Source organism: Syngnathoides biaculeatus, chromosome 4 (assembly GCF_019802595.1).
Source record: "Syngnathoides biaculeatus isolate LvHL_M chromosome 4, ASM1980259v1, whole genome shotgun sequence".
Taxonomy (NCBI): Eukaryota; Metazoa; Chordata; class Actinopteri; order Syngnathiformes; family Syngnathidae; genus Syngnathoides; species Syngnathoides biaculeatus.
The window spans coordinates 6,511,412-6,534,623 of NC_084643.1; the positions used below are offsets into that span (position 1 = coordinate 6,511,412).

The following is a 23,212-nucleotide window of genomic DNA, read 5'->3' on the forward strand; positions in this document are numbered from 1 at the left end:
CATATCATCTATTAAATTTTTTGTCTTCGTGCTCCAACCTGTGACAAATATGACAGACTCAACAGTGCCTAAGCCAAGTACTACAACACATTTTTTCTACATTTGCAAAAATCTACAGCAATCTACTTTTTGGTAAATAGGGCAAACGGAATGAAAGGAAGCAGGGAACTAAAAACTGACGAGACAACGAGGCACACCCGGACAAGACACAAGTAGCTGGAGGGAGCTGATCGATTGAAAACGTAGAACTGAAACCGTAATCCAGGGGTGTCGAACTCGTTTTTCTCGCGGGCCACGTTGTCGCTCCAGTTTCCCTCAGAGGGGCCGTTATGACCGTGGAACAAAAATATTTAATCGTCTCATCAAATTTACATCATCAATTTATGAAGTAGTTTTGGAATCAGAAATCAAGGGTAATGTGCTTTTCAACTATTCGCTTTTGGTAACAAAAAAAAAATGCTTGTAATATCTCAACTGTATCACTTATGGTATATGACAATTTGACATTTTGGTTCAAATTTTTACAAGAATCATGGAAATTGACGCTCTAGAATTGGCTTCGCGGGCCACATAAAATCACATGGCGGGCCAGATCTGGCCCCCGGGGCTTGAGTTTAACACCTGTGCCCTAATCCATCCTTCCATCCATTATCCAATCCGCTTATCCTCACAAGGGTCACAGGAAAGCCGAAGCCTATCCCAGCTAGCTCCGGGCGAAAGGCGGACTGCACCCTGAACTGTTGGCCAGTCAGTCGCAGGGCAGATGTCGACACCATCGCTGAGCGGGAATCGATCCCACGCTGCCCGCACCTGAGGCAGGCATGTGTACCACTACACCGTCAGTGACTCCGAAACCCGAATATGAAATGAAAAAAGGAAAGGAAAAAGCAACGTTGATGTGTTAAAATAAAAATGCTGAACGTTACGAGAACTTTTGATTTCGTTTTGACGATTTCTTCTGCCATTTTCAACCCAAAGATGTCCGTTCCAAGACTAAAAACATCACTTCAACTCCATATTTGGCCAGAATATCAATAATTTGGGTTCATTTTCACTCTCCATCTGGCTCTTAATATTCTTCAGACTACAGATGCGAAGGAAACACGAAAGGTAGCCCCAAATTCAAGCATTCCTCCGCCAACGATTTCAAGCACCTGTGGGAATCGTGCGCTCCGGCGTCCCGATGCGATTCCCAATTTATGTACTTCTCTTTATCCTTTGATCACTCGGGCATAATTTATCACAAAAAAAAAAAAAAAGATAATGCTTGCTGCGGAAAGTTAAACAGCTAAATGGTTTGTACCCCCGTTTGAAACATCGGAGGGTGACAATGCGTTCGTGCCGACAAAGAGATCAGATCAGGGTTGTGGTTTAGTCCCGTCCCCCCTCCCCTAGATAACGTGGAATCATCCGTCATGAATAAAAGGACGAGAGCGCAAAAGTAATGCCCACGTGGGCCGTCGTGGACTCACGTAGTCGTGGAAGGCCTTGGCCTCGCTGGAGTGCTCACAAGTGTCTCTTCTCTCCGGTGCCGCACAGTACAGGTCCCAGAAAACACTGCAACACACAACACATCGCATGACATCTCATTTATACAATCTGATGATATATAATCAATGATATATTCATATCCTATATCTGTTTTTAGTGAAAGATCCATCACGCACCTTGTTGACCCATGACCTTTCGGATTTCAAACTTTATTGAGATGACGGGTGTGGTGTGACTTGGGTAAATAATATGTGCACCAGGGGTGCCCAACCTTTTTTTGCCCCAAGATCTACTTTTCAAGTAGCCAGCCTCTCACAATTGACCGGGGGTGAGGGGGGGAGAATGACCAATGGTTGCTCAGCTGGTAAAGCGTTGGCCTCACAGTACTGAGGACCCGGGTTCGATCCCGGCCTCGCCTGTCTGGAGTATGCATGTTCTCCCCATGCCTACGTGGGTTTTCTCCGGGTACTCCGGTTTCCTCCCACATCCCAAAAAACATGCAACATTAATTGGACACTCTAAATTGCCCAAAGGTGTGATTGTGAGTGCGAATGGTTGTTCGTCTGTATGTGCCCTGCGATTGGCTGGCGACCAGTTCGGGGTGCACCCCGCCTCCTGCCCGATGACAGCTGGGATAGCCTCCAGCGCTCCTCCCCGTGACCCTCATGAGGATAAGCGACAAAGAAAATTGAAGGATGGTATATTGAGGATTCTTTAAGTGTTAATGTATGTTTGTGTGCCTTGCATAACCGCACGAGCCAATTTTGCGCAACACAACATCGTGGACCAATTGTACTCCTTGACAGCGGTAGAGCTTTATTTTGAAGATAATATTTCCGCCTTATTTCTAAAAGATGGGAACAATGAGTCAGCTATGCGTCTTTTAACATAGCTCCATCTCTGAAGGACTTCTCGTTATTAACGATGATGCGACGAACCCGGAACGATGCTTCGGTGGCGGCTTTCGCTGATGTGCGAAAAGTGACTGCTGGATTTTAGTTCGTTCACTTTTCTCATTCTCAGCTCACCTTTTGGCGCAATGTCGGTGTCGTATTTGCCATAAACTTAAAATAGCGGCGGAATTCGCTGACTAGCGTGTTTCGCTCTACTCAGTGTCGTCGTTTGCACATGCGCAGTGAGCTAAAGGTCAGAAAAACACGGCTGCCGTCTTCGGTCGCGATCGACCAAAACCGCCTCGCGATCGACGCGTCGAGCACCCCTGATCCACACCAAGGAAGTGACCTGGAATTGTGAAAGACAAAAACTTACCACCACCAAGAGTGGAGAAACCCCGGAGGTTCTCCTAACGTGATGTTCTTCTCCCATCGGATCTGGACAAACCAGGAGAGGAGATAACAATTTGCTTCAGCTACAAAAAAACAGCCCACCAGACAAATGATGCTACAGGAGAGATAAAGATCGGAACCGGACGGGTCGGTCTTTTTTCTGAGATCTCAGTGACAACAACCCGAGGTTGTGTTGCGGTGAGATGACGTAATAGATGAGTAGTAGCCCGAGAAGTACAAGTGAACACCCCAAACGTCATCAAAGATCCCTCTTTGTCCTTTTTGTCTCAATGTCAAAACAACAACAAAACAAAAAACACCAAAGAAAAAGCAAAACTTCAGATCAGATCATTTGATTCATCATTTCATAATGAACTGTGACCTCCACAAGTACAATCAAGCTAGTCGGTCGCTCTCTTGGGCCGGCCAAATACTGCAAGATTACTTTGTGGCTAGTCGCTTACTCTCGAGCTAACTAAGTAATCCGCGAGGGAGGATTTCGCGTCGGCGGCCACGTCGGAACGGTGCGGACCGAGTCCTGCACGAACCGACCCGGCGAAGGTCACCGACGACATCATCACGTGTACTTGAAACGGATTCACGTTCACGTGACCTGCGTTTAAAGACTCGCCGTCGTCAGCGTCATCACCGTACCTTGTCTCGTTCGGAAATTCCCGGTTGTCGTGGCGCTTTCTAAACGTTCTAAACATTTGATTTGCGTCCAAGAAGGCTGAGTCATCGGTTTTTAGGGACGCGAGAACGGTCGAACGAACATTTGGGCGATTTCAGTCAGACCGTCCTGACCCCCGGTTACAGGTCGCGCCGAGACTTATGAAGGAAGGATTTTTGCTTTGAAGCGGGAGGGGAAGGAAGTGTCTCTCTCTTCTTTGCGTGCTTCGACAGCTCCGGCAAAGACGTTTGTTGACTTGCAACGTTCATCTGGAATGCGCTGTGGCCAAACACATTACAATCTAGTTCCTCAAATTGAAAAAAAAAAAAAAAAAAAAAAAAGGCACGTCTCTCAGTTCCAACGTGATATAACAACTTGAGGGGAATGTTTTAAACCTTTTAAATCACTGGTGTCAAACTCAAGGCCCGGGGGCCAGAGCTGGCCCACCGCATGATTTCATGTGGCCCGCGGAGGCAAATTATGTGTATCAACTTTCATGATTTTTGTTTTTTTGTTCAAATCTGTACCAAAATTTCATAAATGATAACATTGGGCTATTACAACCAGTTTTTTTTTTTTTTGTGTTACCAAATAAGAATAGTTGGAAAAGCCCATCATCCTTGATTTCTGATTCCAAAAGTAGTTCATAAATTGCATGTGTAAATATGATGAGGCGGTTAAAGATTTTGATAGAGGTCAAACTAATTGGGAAATCATGGGAGCTTGAAATGTCTACCAAATGCCAAAATCTTTTCTTTGAGATCTGTTTTTTTTTTTTTTTTTTGCGGCGGCACGGTGAATCAGCTGGTTAAGCGTTGGCCTCACTGTTCTGAGGACCCGGGTTCGATCCCAGCCCCGCCTGTGTGGAGTTTACATGTTCTTCCCGTGCCTGTGTAGGTTTTCTCCGGGCACTCCCGTTTCCTCCCACACCCCCAAAAACATGCAACATTAATTGGACACTCTAAATCGCCCCTCGGTGTGATTGAGGAGGGGCGTGGCCTGGTCACCGCTCTGGGCGGTTCCACCTCTGGCACTCGTCACAGCTGTTGCGCATTCGGCATGTTAATTGACCATGCATTTATGTTGAAGTTTATGTCACCGGCATTTGCCAGTTCATTGCATTTGCACCTTCTGCGATAAAACCCACTGGACATGATGCCTCTGTCTCGGAGTCCTGCATTTGGATCCTCCTCCTCACGGGCATTTGCCTGTTCATTGAGTTCGCACCAGGCCACCGGGTGCGGACAATACTTCTGCAATAAAACCCACTGGACATGATGCCTCTGTCGCAGAGTCCTGCATTTGGGTCCTCATCTCCACGCTGGTTCATGACAGTGAGTGCGGCTGTTTGTCTCGATGTGCCCTGCGATTGGCTGGCAACCCGTTCAGGGTGTACCCCGCCTCCTGCCCGTTGACAGCTGGGATCGTCTCCAGCAACCCTCGTGAGGATAAGCGGGGAGTTATAGATAGATAGATGGATGGATGCTGTTTTTTTTTTTTTGCATCTCCACAATACTCTGTAGAATGTTAGTATGTTGGTACAACACGCTTTTTGTTTTAGTATTTCAGTCTGGTGCAGTTCCCGGGGCGGCGGATAACCTACAAACAGATGTGGCTGATAAAAAGGTCGGATGAGAGGCCCTTAAAGTTGCGTTCGGCTCCATCCCGCGATCCGCGCCGCGGCGACGTCGAGCTCGCGCGCCGCGTTGTGTTTTACACTTGTTGCGCTCTTGGCTGATGCATTCCCGCATTCGAGCCGACGCCGCCTCTCCTTTTCATCCTCCACATGTGGCGAGGGGAGAGCGAGTAAGGCGGCGAGAGCGTCGGCGCTTTTGCGCACACATAAAGTTAGAATGATGAGAATCGGCGCCAGCGGATGATGTAACCTTTTCCATCCTCCTTCGCTTTGTTCTTCCCTTCCTCCAGCCCCCCGATCCGCCGTCCTCTAAAATGGTAATTTACGTTATTTAAGACCCGCCACCGCAATCCGCTGACCCCCCTTTCACCTCGTCACCTTTTTACCTCGGCTGAATCACGCACGGCAAGGACACGCTCGCATCCGAGGAAGAGTAATGGAGGTAGAGATAAAGACGCAAGTGAGCGAGGGAGGAAGAAAGGTGGCCACAAAGGACGAGAATGAGCTTTTGAGGAGATCAGCCAGTGATGTCAGAGAAAGGATGCCAGCTTGGAGACGTCACGCTCGAAGCGCGCTGGCTCCAGTTCTGCGGCGTAAATGCAACGCAAATGTTAATTTTTTTGGTCTTTTTTAAAGTGCTTATCTGCTGCTACCAAAGCGTCGGGTCAGCACTTTTTCGTCCCGGCTAATACGGTCGGTCGATCAGTCAGAACGTGCCCGACATCCTTGTGACTTACCTCCGACAGGAAGGTCTGTGCTGACTTCTGGGCTCCCACATGTAGCAGGTACTCATACACGTACAGCGCTAACCTGGACAAAAAGGGACAACGGTGATGGAATAAGTCAGTTCTGTTATGTCCGCATTATATTTCATCATTAAAAGATCCGATGTGCAAGTGTGCCGCAGTCCCGTCGCAAAGTGCAAATCATGTGAGGAACAAATGACATAATAACGCGTGACAATAACAACAAGTACAGCGCCGGCTCGGTTCTCGACCACAATCCGTTCCAGAAAACGGTTCGAGAAGTGATTTGTTCGAAAACTGAATCGACGTTTCCCATTGCAATGAATGGAAAAAGAAATAATGCGTTCCAAAACTAAAAAATTGCGATTTTTAAAGCTTTTTTTTTTTTTTTTTTTTTTGCTTAGTAACATTTTCCTACCGTCATGTTTATACTGTATTGTACATCTCTAGTGATAAAACATTGCATGTTAACCAATCACATCCTCCATATTAACAGTACTATTTTAAACTTTTGGGGGAAAAGACTGGTGAGAAAACCCCACCACTTTTTTGGTTTGCCTTTCGCCGACAAATAGCAGATTATGACGCTGTTTTGACGTCTTTTGGCATACTGCTGATGCCAATATCATTCTCGACCACAGTCCGTTCCAGAAAACAGTTCGAGAAGTGATTTGTTCCAAAACCGGATCGATGTTTCCCATTGCAATGAATGGAAAAAGAAATAATGTGTTCCAAGCCTAAAAAAATTGGCCTTTTTAAAGCATTTTTTTTTCGCTTTTCCTGACAATAAACTGCATAGTAGAAATACATGTATAGTTTAAATACTTTATATAAGGAGACATCAGAGGATTTAAAGCGAGAGTGGGCAGACTTTGAAAAAGATGATATTTATAGACATGATGTTCCCACATCATCATCACCACCAGACATGTGGCTGTTCACACTTCTTCTCGTGAGGGTTTCGGTGGTAACAAATCAATATTAGCAGGTAGGAGTACATGAGTGCAGGATGCAGACAGAGGCGGGGCTCAAATGTGGCAATGATGCCCGTTTTGATGTTGGGGGTTCGCGACGACAATGCGTTCCAGAAAACGGCTCGAGAAGTGATTTGTTCGAAAACCGAATTGATGTTTCCCATTACAATGAATGGAAAAAGAAATAATGTGTTCCAAGCCTAAAAAAATGGGCCTTTTCAAGCATTTTTTTTTTTTAGCTTTTCCTGATAATAAACTGCATGGTAGAAATACATGTATAGTTTAAATACTTTATATAATAAAATAGTTTTAGATTTAAGATAAATTTGCTTGAAATGTATGCTTTAGTAGTAGAGTACGGGAGTGCATTGCCATATCTGTAGCGACTCGGCCCCCAGCCTTTTTTTATGAGCAAAAGTACAGAATAGCTTTCAACGAGCAACTTGCTTTCTCTGGAGCCATGATTGGGCGTTAAGACGGTAGTTCTCCATAAGAAAAACAACAGTCACCACCGGGGCACATTTGTGTACAGAGGTTGCGTTATACAGAATAACAAAAGTGTGCTGGTTGCACCGGGCGCGTTATGTTATCAAGACCACAAACACATTTACAAAAAAAAAAAAAATAAAAAATCTAAACTGAAAAGTGATTAATTCTGAAAACAAATGAAGAATATGTTACAGTTAGAGTAAGAACTACAATAATGAAAGTTGTTATTTCTGACTGTAATCAGTCCGGGAGACGTCTTCGAGACATCCCCGGAGACTGGCCCTTGAACTCTGACATCTTTCACTTTGAGCATCCACAACTGGTTCCGGTTACGTGAGGCTTCAAATGAAACGAATTCGCATTCGGTGCAGACACAACTCCGGCGACCGCGGTCGCACGAGTCGGTGTGAACGCAGCATAATCGTACACCGGCGTGCACTTCGAAGCCCATTCGAGAGGTGCTACCAGCTCTGCGGAATCTGCTCCAGACACCTCTTAACTGGAAGTAAAAATAAAGTCCCCAGACTGTCTGCCTGTCTCGAAGATGATGGACTGTGCACCTTTCTGCTGTGCGCACAGGTACGTCTCCTCCTCCATTCCCATCCATCTCCTTTGTCACTCGCTCTTCAGTTTCCTGCTGTCCCTGAGCCAACATCCATTTCACCCTGCGCCCCGTGTTTGTTTAATGACCAGAGCAGGCGCACGGCGCTATCCCGTCCTTCCAACCCCGCCGTCACTCTCTTTAGTTGTAGCGAAGACAAAAACGCGCGGAAAGTCAACGAAACAAAGAACATCTCTCTACACCTCGAAGACGTGTCCCCCGGTCACCTGCCCCACCCCCTACCAGTTTTTCCACTTTACGGGTAACAAATAGTTCCCATCAGTCGCTTTTGTTTTCAGTCAAAACCGGTGTTGAAGCAAATGTCGGGAACATACATTTGTTTTCAACATCGGTGACAATGAAACTGTAGCTTTCAAGGATCATTCAGCCTCCAAAGATTTCCAGCCACCCATTTTAATGCTGCTTATCCTCACGAGGGTCGCGGGGAGCGCCGGAGCCTATCCCAGCTGTCAACGGGCAGGAGGCGGGGTACACCTTGAACTAGTTATCAGACAATCGAGACAAACGGCCGCACTCACAATCACACCTACGGGCAATTTAGAGTGTCGAATTGATGTTGCATGTTTTTGGGATGTGGGAGGAAACCGGAGTGCCCACCCGGAGAAAACCCACGCAGGCACGGGGAGATCATGCAAACTCCACACAGGGAGGGCCGGGATTGAACACAGGTCCTCAGAACTGTGAGGCCAACCCTTTTACCAGCTGGACCACTGTAGTGCCCCGCCAAAAAATTGTTGGCAAGTAATAATGTTTTTCAGGTATCTGTACTTCACTTTAAAGTGCATTTTTCTGATATAACTTTCACTCCTTACCTTGCCTTGTGATACGAGGGATTTTCAAGATACGAGTCACGAATGGGACAATTTTTTACTTTTGACTTGCGAGCAAAAATTCGAGGCACAAGTGCTGTATGAACTCGACGGAACGAGCAGCAGATATAGAGAAAGATTCTTCAAACAAGAGGCTTCGACCTGTTTACTGCCACTCAAAGTTGAGGTTTGGTGTCAAATTAAATGTCAAACAAAAATATTGTAGTGACGTCGTGCATCTAAAATCACCCACTTGGCTTTGCCTTTAGCTGAATGCTAAAAAAGACATTGCAAAAGGCAGTTGACAAGCTAATGAACAGCATCGGTTTTGCTGTGGGTAGTAAAATGCTTTCGGCAACATATATTGGAACATATACGGTGGAGCAACTCTTGATGACAAACAAAACAAGTATCCACATAAATCCGGGTCCTCAGCTTCGATGTATCTTCTACTAGCGTCGCTTTAGGTAACTAGTGTATAATCCATTGCATGGGAAATTTCAGTATGTGGCGACTTTTGGCCATGAAGTATTGAAGTTACTTGAACGCAAAGATTTCCCAGCACTGCTTTTTAACCAACTGACAGTATTCCCGCATTTAAGAAGGGAACTGAGTTGTTTTTGCAGTATCCATCCATCCATTTTCTTTGCCGCTAATCCTCACAAGGTTTCCGAGAGCACTGGAGCCTATCCTAGCTCTCATTGTGCAGGAGGCGGGGTACACCCTGAACTGGTCACCAGCCAATCGCAGGGCACATGGAGGAAAAACAGCCGCACTCACAATCACACCTATGGGCAATTTACAGTGTCCAATTATTGTTCCATGTTTTTAGGATGTCGGTGCAAACTGGAGTGCACGGAGAAAACCCAGGCAGGCACTTGGAGAACATGCAAAGTCCAGACAGGCGGGTCCAGGATTGAACCCGGGACCTCAGAACTGTGAGGTCAACGGTTTTCAGCTGATCCACCGTCACGCCGTTTTTGGTCTCGTGTAAGATAAATGTAAAATGTCAGCTTCCTGACTTGTGACTTCAACATAGAACGACTTCTTCCTTGTTCTCACATCTCATAACTTCAAATTCTGGAAATCAACTAATACGCGTTTAATACAGTGTCACTACTCCAAAGCAGGTACAGGAAAGTTACACCTTCATGCAGAAGCTGTGTAGAACTTTGCGTTCGAGTGTAGAAGGAGGTCACAACAGCGCGTCTGCTTTCACTGCAGATCACAAAATCATCTGCGGAGATCACAGTCCAGGGGATTCCAGTCTAACCTCGTCTGTCGGCCTATCCATTACGACTGCAAACAGGAAGGGGCTCAGAGCGGATCCCTGATGCAGTCCCACCTCCACCTTAAGTTCTTCTGTCACACCTATGGCACATCTCACCGCTGTTCTGCTGCCCTCATACATGTCCTCTACTATTCTAAACAGTGTTATCGTATTTGATATTATTCTTTAAACTTCTCTTTGATTTTTTTTTCTTGTATTTCCTGTAGAAAAAAACTTCACTGAGTTAATCCAAATCTGATTTGCTTGTCACAGCAGACGAGATAGTGTCGCCGGCAAACAAACAAAACAAAGTCGGCCGTCTGGCTTCGCCGGTTTCTTAACGCGGCGTCGGGCCAGGATAAGTGCGAGATCCAAATATGAATTTGATAAGATTGCGAGTCGGAGAGCACCCAGACAGTTGAATACGGAAGGGGGGGGGGGGCGGGGGGTCACTGAGGGGAGCTTCTGCAACCGCTTCACCTCCTCCACTTCCACGCCGGCACCTCGCGCTCAGGAAGAGGAGGCGGACCGTTGGGCCCTCGACTCGGGCTAAGTGGTCTCCTTGAGTCTACCACAGATGACCAGGTCAGAGCTCAAATTTAACAACAAAAACTGTAATGTAACAAGATTCTGGCTCCCCCCCCCCCCCACGCCTCCTCCGCGATCGCTAGCGCAAAGATGATTCAAACTGACGGTTTGTTTCACGGCCAAAGCCGTAAATTCTCTCAGTTGATGATGTCAAAAATGGCGGATTCGCAACTTCAAACGGTCGCCCGTTCGCTAATCCCTCCGAGCTTATCTCGGCTCTGTATTCCGACCGTCTGTCAGTCCACTTCCGCGTCGCCGGGAGCTTTTTATTAGGTGAACAAGTGGGAAATTAACAACCCGGGGGGGGAGCAGCGGGAGCGACGTTAATGTTTTTGACATCTTTTTTTGTCTGCGTCTTTTAAGGAAATTAGCAGGAACGCGTTAACATTTGGTCAATTTTAAGCGCTAGCCAAATGCTCTCGTGTGTTGCTTTTTTATATTTTTTTCATTTTTTTGCTTATCAGTCCGACTCCAGCTCTTCCCAAAGTTGCTGTGTGTTTAATAAAAAAAGAGATAGCGCTCAGACAGAGAGACGAGAGGTTGATGCCTGATTTATGTGTGCGTCGTTACCGTGCATTTAAATCAAGTTTGGAGGCGGCCATGGAATTCACCATCCCCCCCCCCACCCCCCCACCCCTCTCTCTCGCTGCCTATCCAAAAATACTTGGACATGTTCTCCTTCCGTTTCACCATTCCTCTCTGAGCATACTTTAAAAGATGAAATTAATTGAAAAATCAGCATAGGGTCGAATCTTCAAGTGCGACCCAAGTGACGCTGACAAGTGTTGCAATCATTTTGGATGGTCATATATATATATATATATATATACTCTGCTCCAGAAAAAAAATGTGTTTTTAAATAAGAAAAATACCCATTGAGCCATTTTCCTTGCTGCTTATCCTCCCAAGTGTCGCTGGGCGTGCTGGATTCTATCCCATCTGTCAACGGGCAGGAGGTGGGGTACACCCTGAACCGGTTGTCAGCCAATCGCAGGGCACATAGAGACAAACCAGTCGCACTCACAATCACACCTAGGGGCAATTTAGAGTGTCCAATTAATGTTGTGTGTTTTTGGGATGTGGGAGGAAACCGGAGTGCCTGGAGGAAACATGCAAACTCCACACAGGCGGGGCCGGGATTGAACCCGGGACCTCAGAACTGTGACGTCAACGCTTTACCAGCTAATCCGCCGTGCCGCCACTAGTAGAACATTTAAAGGGAAAGTGTCTTACAAGTGGAATCTCGGAAGCTATACAGCACATTTCAATTTAGTTGTCTGCCTCACGCGTGAGTTTCAACAGGCCCAAAAGAGCCGACACGCTTCCAGTCCGCCGACCTCGCTCCAGCTGCCCCGTGGCCCGTCCCCGAGACGACTTGGGTCCAAACCCAGAAGCGAAGCGCGCAAAAGAGTGAGCGGTGATCAAGCCAGCCCCCCCGCCGAGGACAACCCCGCGAGTGCGGGCCAAACACTTTCCCTGATTAATCAAGGCTCGCAGCACGGCTTTATGTGCCATTAAGAGCCGCGCTAAATGACTCCACTTCATTCATTAAAGCGGAGCATCCTCTGCGGGTCGGAGCCGCTCTCCGGGAAGGCGGGCGGACATGAGAGGGTGGGGGAGGGCGTGGGGGGTGAGGGGGGTGGGGGGGGCAACCGGGGCACGGACCGCCACGGAGGCCAGAGCCGCAACAACAAATATACGGCCATCACTATGCTGAATAATTCATTTTAAATGCGGTGCTTCAAGGAAACGTCAGTGGAGAGAAACACAACAAACACCCCCCCCCCCATCATCCCCCCTCCCCCATCAGTATCTTCATAATATTTATGGAACAAACAGTCTAGGAATTCTACCGCTCCGAGGCCAAACATTTGATGAGGAAAATCAGGCGGGAGCTGATTAATCCCTGCGGCATTATCATTACACTAAAGTATAATTGAATCGTGCGGGGGACGAAAAGGTGCCGGCGCATCCGCAGCAGCCGCGGCGTGGAGCGTCGGAAGCAAATCGTCCGCAATCTGGTGCGTTCGGTCTGGCGGGGGGACGGAGAGGAACCGACGAACGGCGAGCACGTACGAGCGGCAATGGCAGGAAAAACGCAAAAGATGGAGAGAGCGAGGGAGGAAGAAAGCGAGAAAGGGAGGGTAAATGATTGATGAAAGGAGCAGGGGAGCGCAGCCAGGGGAGGTCAAAACGGGGCACGGGAGAAGCGACGCTGCAGCCGGAGATCCAAACGAAGGAGCACAACGCGCGTTGACATTTAGCGGCGACGCGCGTTCCCAATAAGGCTGCCGAGGCTTCGACTTGCCTCGCGTTGGGATTTACCTTCAAGTCTTGGCGAGCTATCAATTATTCCAGCTTTTATGCTGTTGGACGAATGCTGGAGAAAAACAAAATCGGGTCGAAAGCAACCGTCCACCTCCTGTGTTGTTGTTTTGTTTTGTTTTGTTTTTTTACACCAAATGTTTGCTAATTTGAAACATTCATCCACCCATATGTATCATAATGAAGGTTACTATCTTTTATCCTGACGACCGAGGAGCAAAATGATGCCTTGCTGTCAGCAGAGTCGGGTTTGACTCTGCCTGTGCTTTATGTGGCTTTTCCAAAAGCCTGCGAAACTAATTGGAAACCCTAACGTGTCCATTGGTGCGAATGTACAGTGAAGAAAAGAAGTATTTGAACACCCTGCTATATTGCAAGTTCTCCCACTTAGAAATCATGGAGGGGGCTGAATTTTTTATCATAGGTGCATGTCCACTGTGGGAGAGATAATCTAAAAGGAAAAATCCAGAAATCACAATGTATGATTTTTTTATTTCTGTGATACAGCTGCAAATAAGTATTTGAACACCTGAGAAAACCAATGTTGATATTTGGTACAGTAGGCTTTGTTTGCAATTACAGAGGTCAAAGGTTTCCTGTAGTTGTTCACAAGGTTTGCACACACTACAGGAGGGATTTTAGCCCACTCCTCCACACGGATCTCCTCTAGATCAGACAGGTTTCTGGGCTCTTTCAGCTTTGTGCAGAAAAACACCCCAAAGCATGATGCTACCACCCCCATGCTTCACAGTAGGGATGGTGTTCTTGGGATGGAACTCATCATTCATCTTCCTCTAAACACGGTTAGTGGAATTATGACCAAAAAGTTCCATTTTGGTCTCATTTGATCACAAAACCTTCTCCCGTGACTCCTCTGTATCATCCAAATAGTCACTGGCAAACTTAAGACGGGCCTTGACACGTGCTGGTTTAAGCAGGGGAACCAGACGTGCCATGCGTGATTTCAAATCATGACGTCTTTGTGGATTACCAACAGTCACCTTAGAAACGGTGGTCCAAGCTCTTTTCAGGTCATTGACCAAGTCCTGTCGTGTCGTCCTGGGCTGATTCTTCACCTTTCTAAGGATCAGTGAGACCCCACGAGGTGACACCTTGCATGGGGCTCCACTCCGATTGAGAATGACCGTCATGTTTAGCTTCTTCCGTTTTCTAATGATTGCTTTTTTCACCAAGTTGCTTAGCAATTTCTCCGTAGCCCTTTCCATGTGGAGTTGTACAATTTTGTCCCTGGTGTCTTTGGACGGCCCTTTGGTCTTGGCCATGTTACAAGTTCGAGTCTTACTGATTGTATGGGCTGGACAGGTGTCTTTATGCAGCTACCGACCTCATACAGGTCCATCTGATTCCGGATAATACATAGAGTGGAGGTGGACTTTTAAAGGCGGACTAACAGGTCTTTGAGGGTCAGAATTCTAGCTGATAGACAGGTGTTCAAATACTTATTTGCAGCTGCATCACACAAATAAATTGTTAAAAAAAAAACATCATACATTCTGGATTTTTCTTTTCAGAATCGCTCTCTCACAGTGGATATGCACCTACGATGAAAATGTCAGACCCCTCCTTGATTTCCAAGTGGGAGAACTTGCAATACAGCAAGGTGTTCAAATACTTCTTTTCTGTATGTTTTTTTTTTTTTTTTTACTGTAACCCTTGATTTTTTTTTTCTTTGAAGAGGAAGCTGAGTAATATTCATGCTAAGTCGTGGAAAAAAATGAATTTAGAAGTAGAGTTGTTTTTTTTTTTGTGTGTGTGTACTGACTTCGTTGTCCTGACTGCGACTGCATGTCGACCATATTGATGCTTTCGCCGAATCTCCAAGTGGATGGGCGCAGGCTTTTCACGGATGCATCCCTAATTGGCGTTTTTGCTGATGATCATAAATTGAATCTATATTCTCCATTACGCTTCCAAGGAATCCCCCCGAGGTCTCGCTAATGGCTTCTGCTAAACGCAACCCGCTTGTACTGCAATTCCTACAAAGTGTTTTTCTCTCTGCCGCGTTCCCGCGTAGATGTCGGGCGGCGGGTTCGGGATGTTGCCGAGCGCTGGGAGGAACGGCGAAAAGTTCACTTCCAGCTTTGAAGATTAGCGAGACACGTCATAATCCCGCAAGGAAACCGTCTGAGGGGAAGACATTTGTACTCAAATAAACTTTGTTTCATCTACTCGTGTTCCGTGTTTTGTCTGCGCCGAAATTGTCTTATGCGCGGCTTTGCTGAGCAAATGTTTGTTATAGTCTTAATCCCCCTCACTTGCACAGCGCATAGTGAAGCTTTTAGGAGTCTTTTCTAGAGATTTGGACGGGAAAGGGGGGGAGGGGGGGGGGGCTCCAGTCTGGCAAAACCCAGCTTGTGGTGCTGGAGTCCAACCGCGACATGGTACCGGGGAAGAAAATGTTTCTCAAAATCAGAGCCGGCTTAACATAAAAGTAAAGAGGGCGGCCCTCTGTGAAAGTTTGCCCCCCGCCCCCCACCCCCTCCAACCCCCGCAATGGGAAGAATTCTCGAGTGGAAAGGTCACACGTGAGAGTTTAAGCCCAAAGAATGAAGTTCATATCCTGATGGGGAGGAATAGTCAAGAAGTCGAGTGTTCTTTGGCTCACCTTTTGTTTACATTTCATTAAGTTCACATCCCGCAATTTGACCCCCGGCGCTGAGCCCGTGTAAGTCAGTAAAAAAAAAAAAAAAAAAAAAGCGCAGAAATTCAGTTAAAAGCTTTCAAATGTGCTCTTTTTTCCCCTTTTGTCGTGACGTGCGCTTTCAATTGCATTCCAGATTTGTCCGCTTACATCTTTTGAGTATGTGAAAAGAAAAAAAAATGCTCTTTGATTTTGGTTTGATTTGGAGGACGTGCTGAAAATTGGTTCTTAGAAAAAATGTATGGGAATATTTTTCTCCTGACAATAATAGACATTTTTTTTTAATTGATGCACTCGCATGTGACAAGAATAACGGACATGCTGCACTGGAAATGTTAAATTACACAAATCAGTCAGTGAAAAATGTATGGGTGTGGTCAGTCATGCTCGCAGATAAAGTTGCGGGTGTGATTAGGGATGGAATCTCGAGACCTTAAAATAACTTACTGGATTAATATAACATAACTGTAAATTGAAAATAAAATAAACAAATACATAACTAAAATAGAAAATTTAAATTTAAAACTCAGAAATGATCATTTCCAATTTCAACTGATATTAGTAGAACATGACATAAAATGGTATTTAAAATTTTTCATCAACAAAAATTCTCGATCTGACAAACTTTATCTGAAGAAAAGTTTAATGTCGTCACACTGCCTCGCGATCGACGCGATGAGCACCCCTGGTGTAACCGAATTTCCTTTGACGTGGCTCACGATGTTGATGACTTTCGAGGTATATGCGCTCGCAGTACGTGAAGCAGCTGTGAACACGCACTCATTTCCTGTTTCCGGGTGAATACTGATTGTTTAGGAGCAGGCTTGTTTTGTAAACGGCGTTTATGAAATAAAGACGTAAATTCACGTCAAGACTACACAAAATAAGCGACGTCTTTCAATATCTATTGTTTCTACTCGTAACAAATTTTATGCGCAAAATTTTCGTGCTCGACTGTGCAGATTTGCGAGCACGGAGGCGCACGTCGGACTGTGAGTGACTGCAAATAAACAACACAAGTGGAACGAAATATTTTCACTTAAATCCTTGTCAAGCATGTCAGTTTTCCATGAATTACAATTGATTGCTTTCTGCGCAAAATTGTGTGTTGTACAAAGATGATGTTGAAATTCTTTTAATTCCATGGTGTTCAACCTCTATTTTAGACTCTTTTTTTTGCGCACAAACAACTTCTCGAGTGATGAAGATGACGTTCAAGATCATAATCGAAAATCTTCGAAACGACATTCGCTGTACGAATTATTGTTTTGCTGCTATAGTCACACACAAAAAGTAACTTTGCATAAACAAACTCGGGAAGGACATATTGGATTAACTGACTGTTAAGAATTTGTACGTGTGCCCGGTTTTGATTATTGATGATGTGCCCTTTGAGTGACAAGTGTGACATTACCTAACTGCAACCAGCAGAGGCGCTGTTGATTCAGTTTGTAAGTTTCGATGAGTTTGCGATCTAAATAACAACACAATGAAGTTTCACTTCATGAGGTCCACCATGAGGCTTCGTCGTACAACAATGGCACGGAAACGTGTTCACGCCACATAGAGATTCTCCCGGCTCATGACAAAGATGTAATACATTCTAAGAAATCTGCTATCGGACCAATAAATTGCCCCAAACTTCCATCCATCCATTTTCTGGGCCGCTTAGGCCCACATTATAGCTATGAATTCCCTCGGAGGGCCGCTACGACGCCGAACCCATTTAAATGAAAGATTACCTCATATACTCTAACGATATACAGGAAAACAACACATTGATGCATAATATCATACATAATATGTTTAATATATGTTTTGAAATCAGACGAGACCTGCTGTGCTGTTGGTTGTCACAACAGACGAGACACATATTCAAAGAGATCATTCTATGGGATGCTGTCTGAAAAGACCAGAAAATATCGATGGATTTCGTCAATTAAAGGTGATGGATGGTGCCCAAACAAGATACACATGAACCGGCGTATCTGTCGCAGAGGTTTACGGAGGTTAAGTGTGGCCGCAGTCGCTTCCGTGTACGTTCCGTGAAGACGACTCCGCCCTTTTTTTTTTTTTTTCCCAATCATAGTTAATGAATGTGAGTTTGTGTAAAAACAATGGGTCATTTATTTAAATATTGGTATTTGTATTGAATACTATCTGAAAAGATCGACGGATTCCGGCAAAGGTTAAGATGCGGCCGAACACGCTTCCGCGTTCACAGCCGTCAACCCGTCACTATGTCGGATTAATTCCTGATTGAAAACAGATCCAGCAACTAAGTATTTGTATGCGTCCAGACTTTTCTATGGTTTCAAACTCTTCCGTGAAAATCTCAATGACTTACTCACCAGATCCATGTGTAGATCCAGTTTTCCAAGACAAGCGGAAGCAAATTAAGAGTCCAATTTCTTATCGACATTAAATGCAGGTCTCTCCCTTTCTCCACATACCTTCGTTTATTATCACCTTCTAAATGTTTAACGGTATCATACGCATAACATATTTTCGTTTCGTCTCAACGGGCTTAGCATTGAACGATGCTTTGTTAGACCGGCAATATGGCGATGTAAACAAAAGTCATGTGATTTTATGACGTAGGTGCATGAGCTCTATAAAAAGATGTTTTTGAAGTATCTCTTTTCAAAGAGGGATTGGGATCTCAATGGCATTACCGGACACCCGAACACAATTTGCAATTTGGATTTGCTTTCGTGGGCCACATAAAACAATGTGGCGGGCCAGATCATGCCCCCAGGTCCACCAGTTTGACACCTGCGGCTGAACCAATTCTGCAACCTGCCTCACGCTCGATGATGCAAATCTTGTCAAATGCCAAAAATCGAAACAAAACTGAACAGAGAGCCTTTTGCAAATCACCGAGCTTGTAAACGTTGCAATTTGTCAATCACGTTGACGACTTCAAACAGAATCTACCATCGCAGGAACGCAACCGTTTCCACTTTGACAAACTGATTAAACCGCAAATTTTGACAGCCGAATCAACGATGACTCGTCTCCGCTAATAAAAGCCGACTGCAACTCGTGCGCCGAATCTGTGACGGGCGCACTACTTGCTAGTAATTCCACAAAACACGACGAACGGCAAGATCAATTGCAACAAGTACTTGTAGTAAAGACGCCCATTTATCTTCAATGGAGAGCAATAAAACACCAGCGAGGCCCCGCCACTGCTCAGTTGATTGGTGGGCACCAACGCAGCGCTGGCAGGATGCAGAAAATCACTACGGCGCGAATTGAGACTTGAGCGGACAACCCGACGACGAAAGACACGTCGGAGCAATCGCCCTCGCACAATGAGGCCCCGCGTAGCGGTTGTTGTTCCGCCAGCGGCGCAGACAACAATGCGTGGTGCCGAGATAACAGGAAATGCCAGCTTATCGTGGCGCAGGGGCGGCGCACACACAAACGCCCAGCAACCAACAGACGATATTTCCCAAAAATCACCACTTTCTACAGTAAGGTGGGGGGTGGGAGAGGGACGAAAAGGGGGGTCAAGTCAAATCCAAGCAGAAGCGCATCCTTTTTCCTTGATTTTAGTTCCATTTCATCGGCTTTGATTTGTTTAGATTGAGTCACCTCTCCGGGGAAATCTGTTTAATTTCACACATGAACAAACACAAATGAATTTTGGGATTGATTTCCTTGTTCAACGTTGTCTCCACGCCGTTCCAGTAAATCTTCGATTCAACAAAACCATAAAGTTACTGTACACGGACGAGAGTATTGAAGAGGGATCGCAGCGGATTAATTATGATCGCGTTCGCGTGTTTGCACTTTGGGGATTTTATGTGAGGAACCCCGAAAGCGGACGGAAAAGGGCAGCCTCAAAAGAATACAAAGAGGAGTCGGTGAAGAAAAGAAAAATGGAAGATTGTTCACCCGTGACGTCACTCCGGACACGCTTGTGGCCGCCATGTTGCAGGCGGAGCCATTGTTTTGTCACGGTAGTTAAATGGAAATTCCGGTGGTTTGGATTAAAGATGTATCCAATAGGTCATGTCATATTTACTGTACCTTGACAATGTGATGTTCATCCTCACCCATTTAATTGTTTTGAGAAGATTTTTATCGGCAACTATGAATTTTCATGGGCGCCGCCATTTTGGCGAATCACGTGACCTACGTGCGCGGATGTGACATCCCTGCTAAAAATTTTCTTTTGAACATTTCTAAAGAATTTTTTAAAAAACTATAGAACTTTTGGACCCAAGTCCTGTAGAATTTCTATTGTTCTGTATAAATTCTATAGAAAATCACAGCCAAAGTTCTACAGAACAAGTTGTTCTGTACAAATTCGATAGATTTCTATAAAATTTCTATTGAAAATTTGTAGCAGGGAGAATAGGCACGGCAAGAAAGTTGGGAAACAATTGTGGCCAGCGCTGATTTCTCGGATTTATCCTCATCTGATGAAGAAATAGCAGTATCGGTTGATCGGGAAGACAGAGGAAAACGTCCATGCAGATTTGAACTTGTGGCTGGAAATAATGTTGAATATTCGAATGGTACTTTTGGACGGGAATGACGCGGAGTCTGACGGGCGAGCTCCGGCGAGAGGTGGGGCCTCTCGTGAACTCGGGCGGCCGGTCGCTCGCCGGAACTCGCTTGCTGGAACTTACATTCGAATATTCAACGTTATTTTACAGCAGTTTTACAGAAGTATTCACGATCAACTGATGCTGCTATTACTTAATCAGTCGGATGAGGATAAATCCTAGAAATCAGCACTGGCCACAATAGTTTCCCAACGTAAGCGAGCCTTTGTTGCCACAGCTATTACGTCACATCCGCGTACGGCGGTCATGTGACTCACCAAAATGGTGGCACCCATGAAAATTCGTAGTTGACGATGAAAAATCTCCTCAAAAGACCATTAAATGGGAGAGGATGAACATCACATTGTCAAGGTACAGTACGTATGACATGAACTATTGGATACATTGTTAATCCAAACCACCGGAATTTCCCTTAAAATGTGTGCTCACATAGATAAATATGATGACAAACATAAAAGATGTGTACATTGCTCCGCTGTGTCTCAGTTCACCGTTCACCGGCATCAATTTTAATTCAGTTTTCACCAATCAGCAGAGTTGATCTCACTCCAGCTACATACCAAGTCCACACATCCGTGTTTGTTACATGTTGCACGTACAGTTTCAATGTTGACATTTTTTAGTGGTCTTCTTCATATTTTTTAGTATTGGTCAAATGTTGTTATGGCGTTTTATCAAACATACCGTATGCATATTTATTAAACAATGGAATGCATTGGCAGCTGACTCCCACAACGCTAACTGCTAGCTAGAAACGAGGCTAACGTTTGGCAAAGTCGATGGTGTATTAAAATCAGAATCAGGTTTAATCAGAATCAGGAGGAGGCAAATCTGTCAACTATTCCGGATTATTAAGTGAAACATTCGCGGTTTTAGTTCCACTTGTCTTCGCACGCGGTTACACCGTCGGAGATGTTTGAAATGTGTACGGATCCTACTTGTTTATGACGGCCACTTTCTTGTCATCATGTCGCGTCTTTGCCACTGCATCCAATGTTTATTGATACTGTGTCAGTTTTTTAGTACATCTAAAGGGATTTTTAATCTATCTGAGGGGCGGGGGGAATATGGGGAAAAAAATCAAATTAAAACATCAATCGCGCTACTATTTTTTCAGTTTCAAAACTTTGATTTCCTTTTTTCATCCTTTTTCATAATCATCATAATTTTTTTTTTTTTAATCTTTGTAAAGTGTAAAATTGGTCAACAAATTTAATACCATTAATAAAGGTTGCTTGATGGCAGCAGTTTTCCGCCGAAACTGATTTTTTTCCAATTTCAATTATTTCCCATGGGGGGGGGGGGGACCAATCAAATCTCAGGTCATCTATTGTCCTTCAAGGGAAAGGATGATATTCACCATTATAATTTCCACTGTAAATATGTACTGAATCAGAGCCATAAAAATATATATGCTCTATGATATTGTGTGTGTGGGCGAAGGGGGGGGGGGGCATATCTTATTTTGTGACTCATGTTTGCTAGAACCTGTCAGATCATGTCATGATGTGATTATTTTCTATTTGAATGCAACACCTCAGACGGATTCCCAAGCAATCCGGACCATTACACAACGTGAAACTGAATCCCCCTCCGCTCGTCTGTCGTAAAACCGGACAACCCCTCCCCCCGTCCTAACGGGAAACGGGCCGCTACGGTGGCACATCCATCTGCATGTTGTGCAGTTGCAACATGACACCCCCCCCCACCCCCCCAACAACACCCTCGGGAGACGCAGATAAATGCGCTCGTCACTTCCTTCAATCTTTTGGACGGCAAAAGTGATGTCACACGCGCACAAATTGAATTTAGGCAAGAATGGGATGTTACAAAAGCTTTCTCAGAGGCTTTAAGAGTTTTATACATTCAGTGAGTCGTTCATTTTCCAAGCAGCTTATCCACACGAGGGTCGCGGGAGCGCTAGAGCCTGTCCCAGCTGTCAACGGGCATGAGGCGGGGCACACCCCGAACCGGTTTACCAGCCAATCGGAGGGCACATGGAGACATACAGCCGCACTCACAATCACACTTCGGGGCAATTTAGAGTCTCCAATTAATGTCGCGTGTTTTTGGGATGTGGGAGGAAACCGGACTGCCCGGAGAAAACGCAGACACGGGGAAATATACAATATACAAACTACCGTAATTTCGATTATAAGGCTCACCCAGTACGTTTGTAAAGGAAATACCATTTGGTTGTGTAAAAGCCGCAAGTGCCCACATTGAAACGAGATATTTACAAAGAACAGGAAGAGTTTTCAAAGTTTTAATACCTTAGCTTAGCTTAACATAGCAGCAACACGGTAGCACGAACAGGGCTGATAAAAAAAAAAAAAAAAAACATACTGGTAAAAAAAAAATAAACAGCCGCGACAGCTACACAGTAGCAACACGGTAGCGCAGCGCTAATAGGGCCGGTAAAAAAAAAAACATGCCGGTAAAAGTCCCTTCCTCGGCACATATATACCACCGGTCTCACTCTTACGTTTTCCGCTCGAGTGCCCCCTCGCGGCCGTTACAAAAAATGCACAAATTAGCCGCATCACCGCATGAACTGCAGGGTTGAAAGCGTGTGAAAAAAAATCACGGCTTATAGGCCGGAAATTACGATGCCACTGCTTATCCAAGGCTGGGTTCCGGGGTCTGTAGCTTTCCTAGGGATGCCCAGACTTCCCTTTCCCCAGCCACTTCAACCAGCTCTTCCGGAGGGCGATATCAAACCGTTTCCAGGCCAGCCGAGAGACGTAGTTTCTCCAGCGTGTCCCCGGCAGTTCCCGGGGTCTCCTCCTGGGGGGTCGTGCCCAGAACACCTCACCGTGGAACCTTTCAGGAGGCATGAGGATCTGATGCCCCAGCCACCTCTTCTGGCTCCTCTCATTGCAGAGGAGCAGTAGCTCGACACTGAGGCCGTCCCGGATGGCTTTCGACTTAGCTCCCTCTTTATTTGTTTGTCAAAGATCTAAAAATGTAACTGTATTAATGGGTAATAAAATTAATATTTCCTGGAATGAAAACCCTCCGCTGTCTGACAAAAGGCGTCAGTGCCGCTGTTTGCTCTTTAAAG

At 45.5% G+C, this 23,212-nt stretch overlaps 1 protein-coding gene across 2 annotated transcripts in view; it reads right to left on the reverse strand.

Annotated features, from left to right (window-relative positions):
- The window catches only part of LOC133499019 (single-stranded DNA-binding protein 2), a 69,655-nt gene that overhangs the window by 31,066 nt on the left and 15,377 nt on the right, over positions 1–23,212 (reverse strand). For both annotated transcript variants that reach the window (XM_061816474.1, XM_061816473.1), the window contains exons 2-4: positions 5,821–5,893; positions 2,761–2,822; positions 1,473–1,557 (exon numbers count right to left, since the gene is read on the reverse strand). In XM_061816474.1, coding sequence (XP_061672458.1) covers positions 1,473–1,557; positions 2,761–2,822; positions 5,821–5,893 — 220 coding nt within the window. The remainder of the gene's footprint in view (positions 1–1,472; positions 1,558–2,760; positions 2,823–5,820; positions 5,894–23,212) is intronic.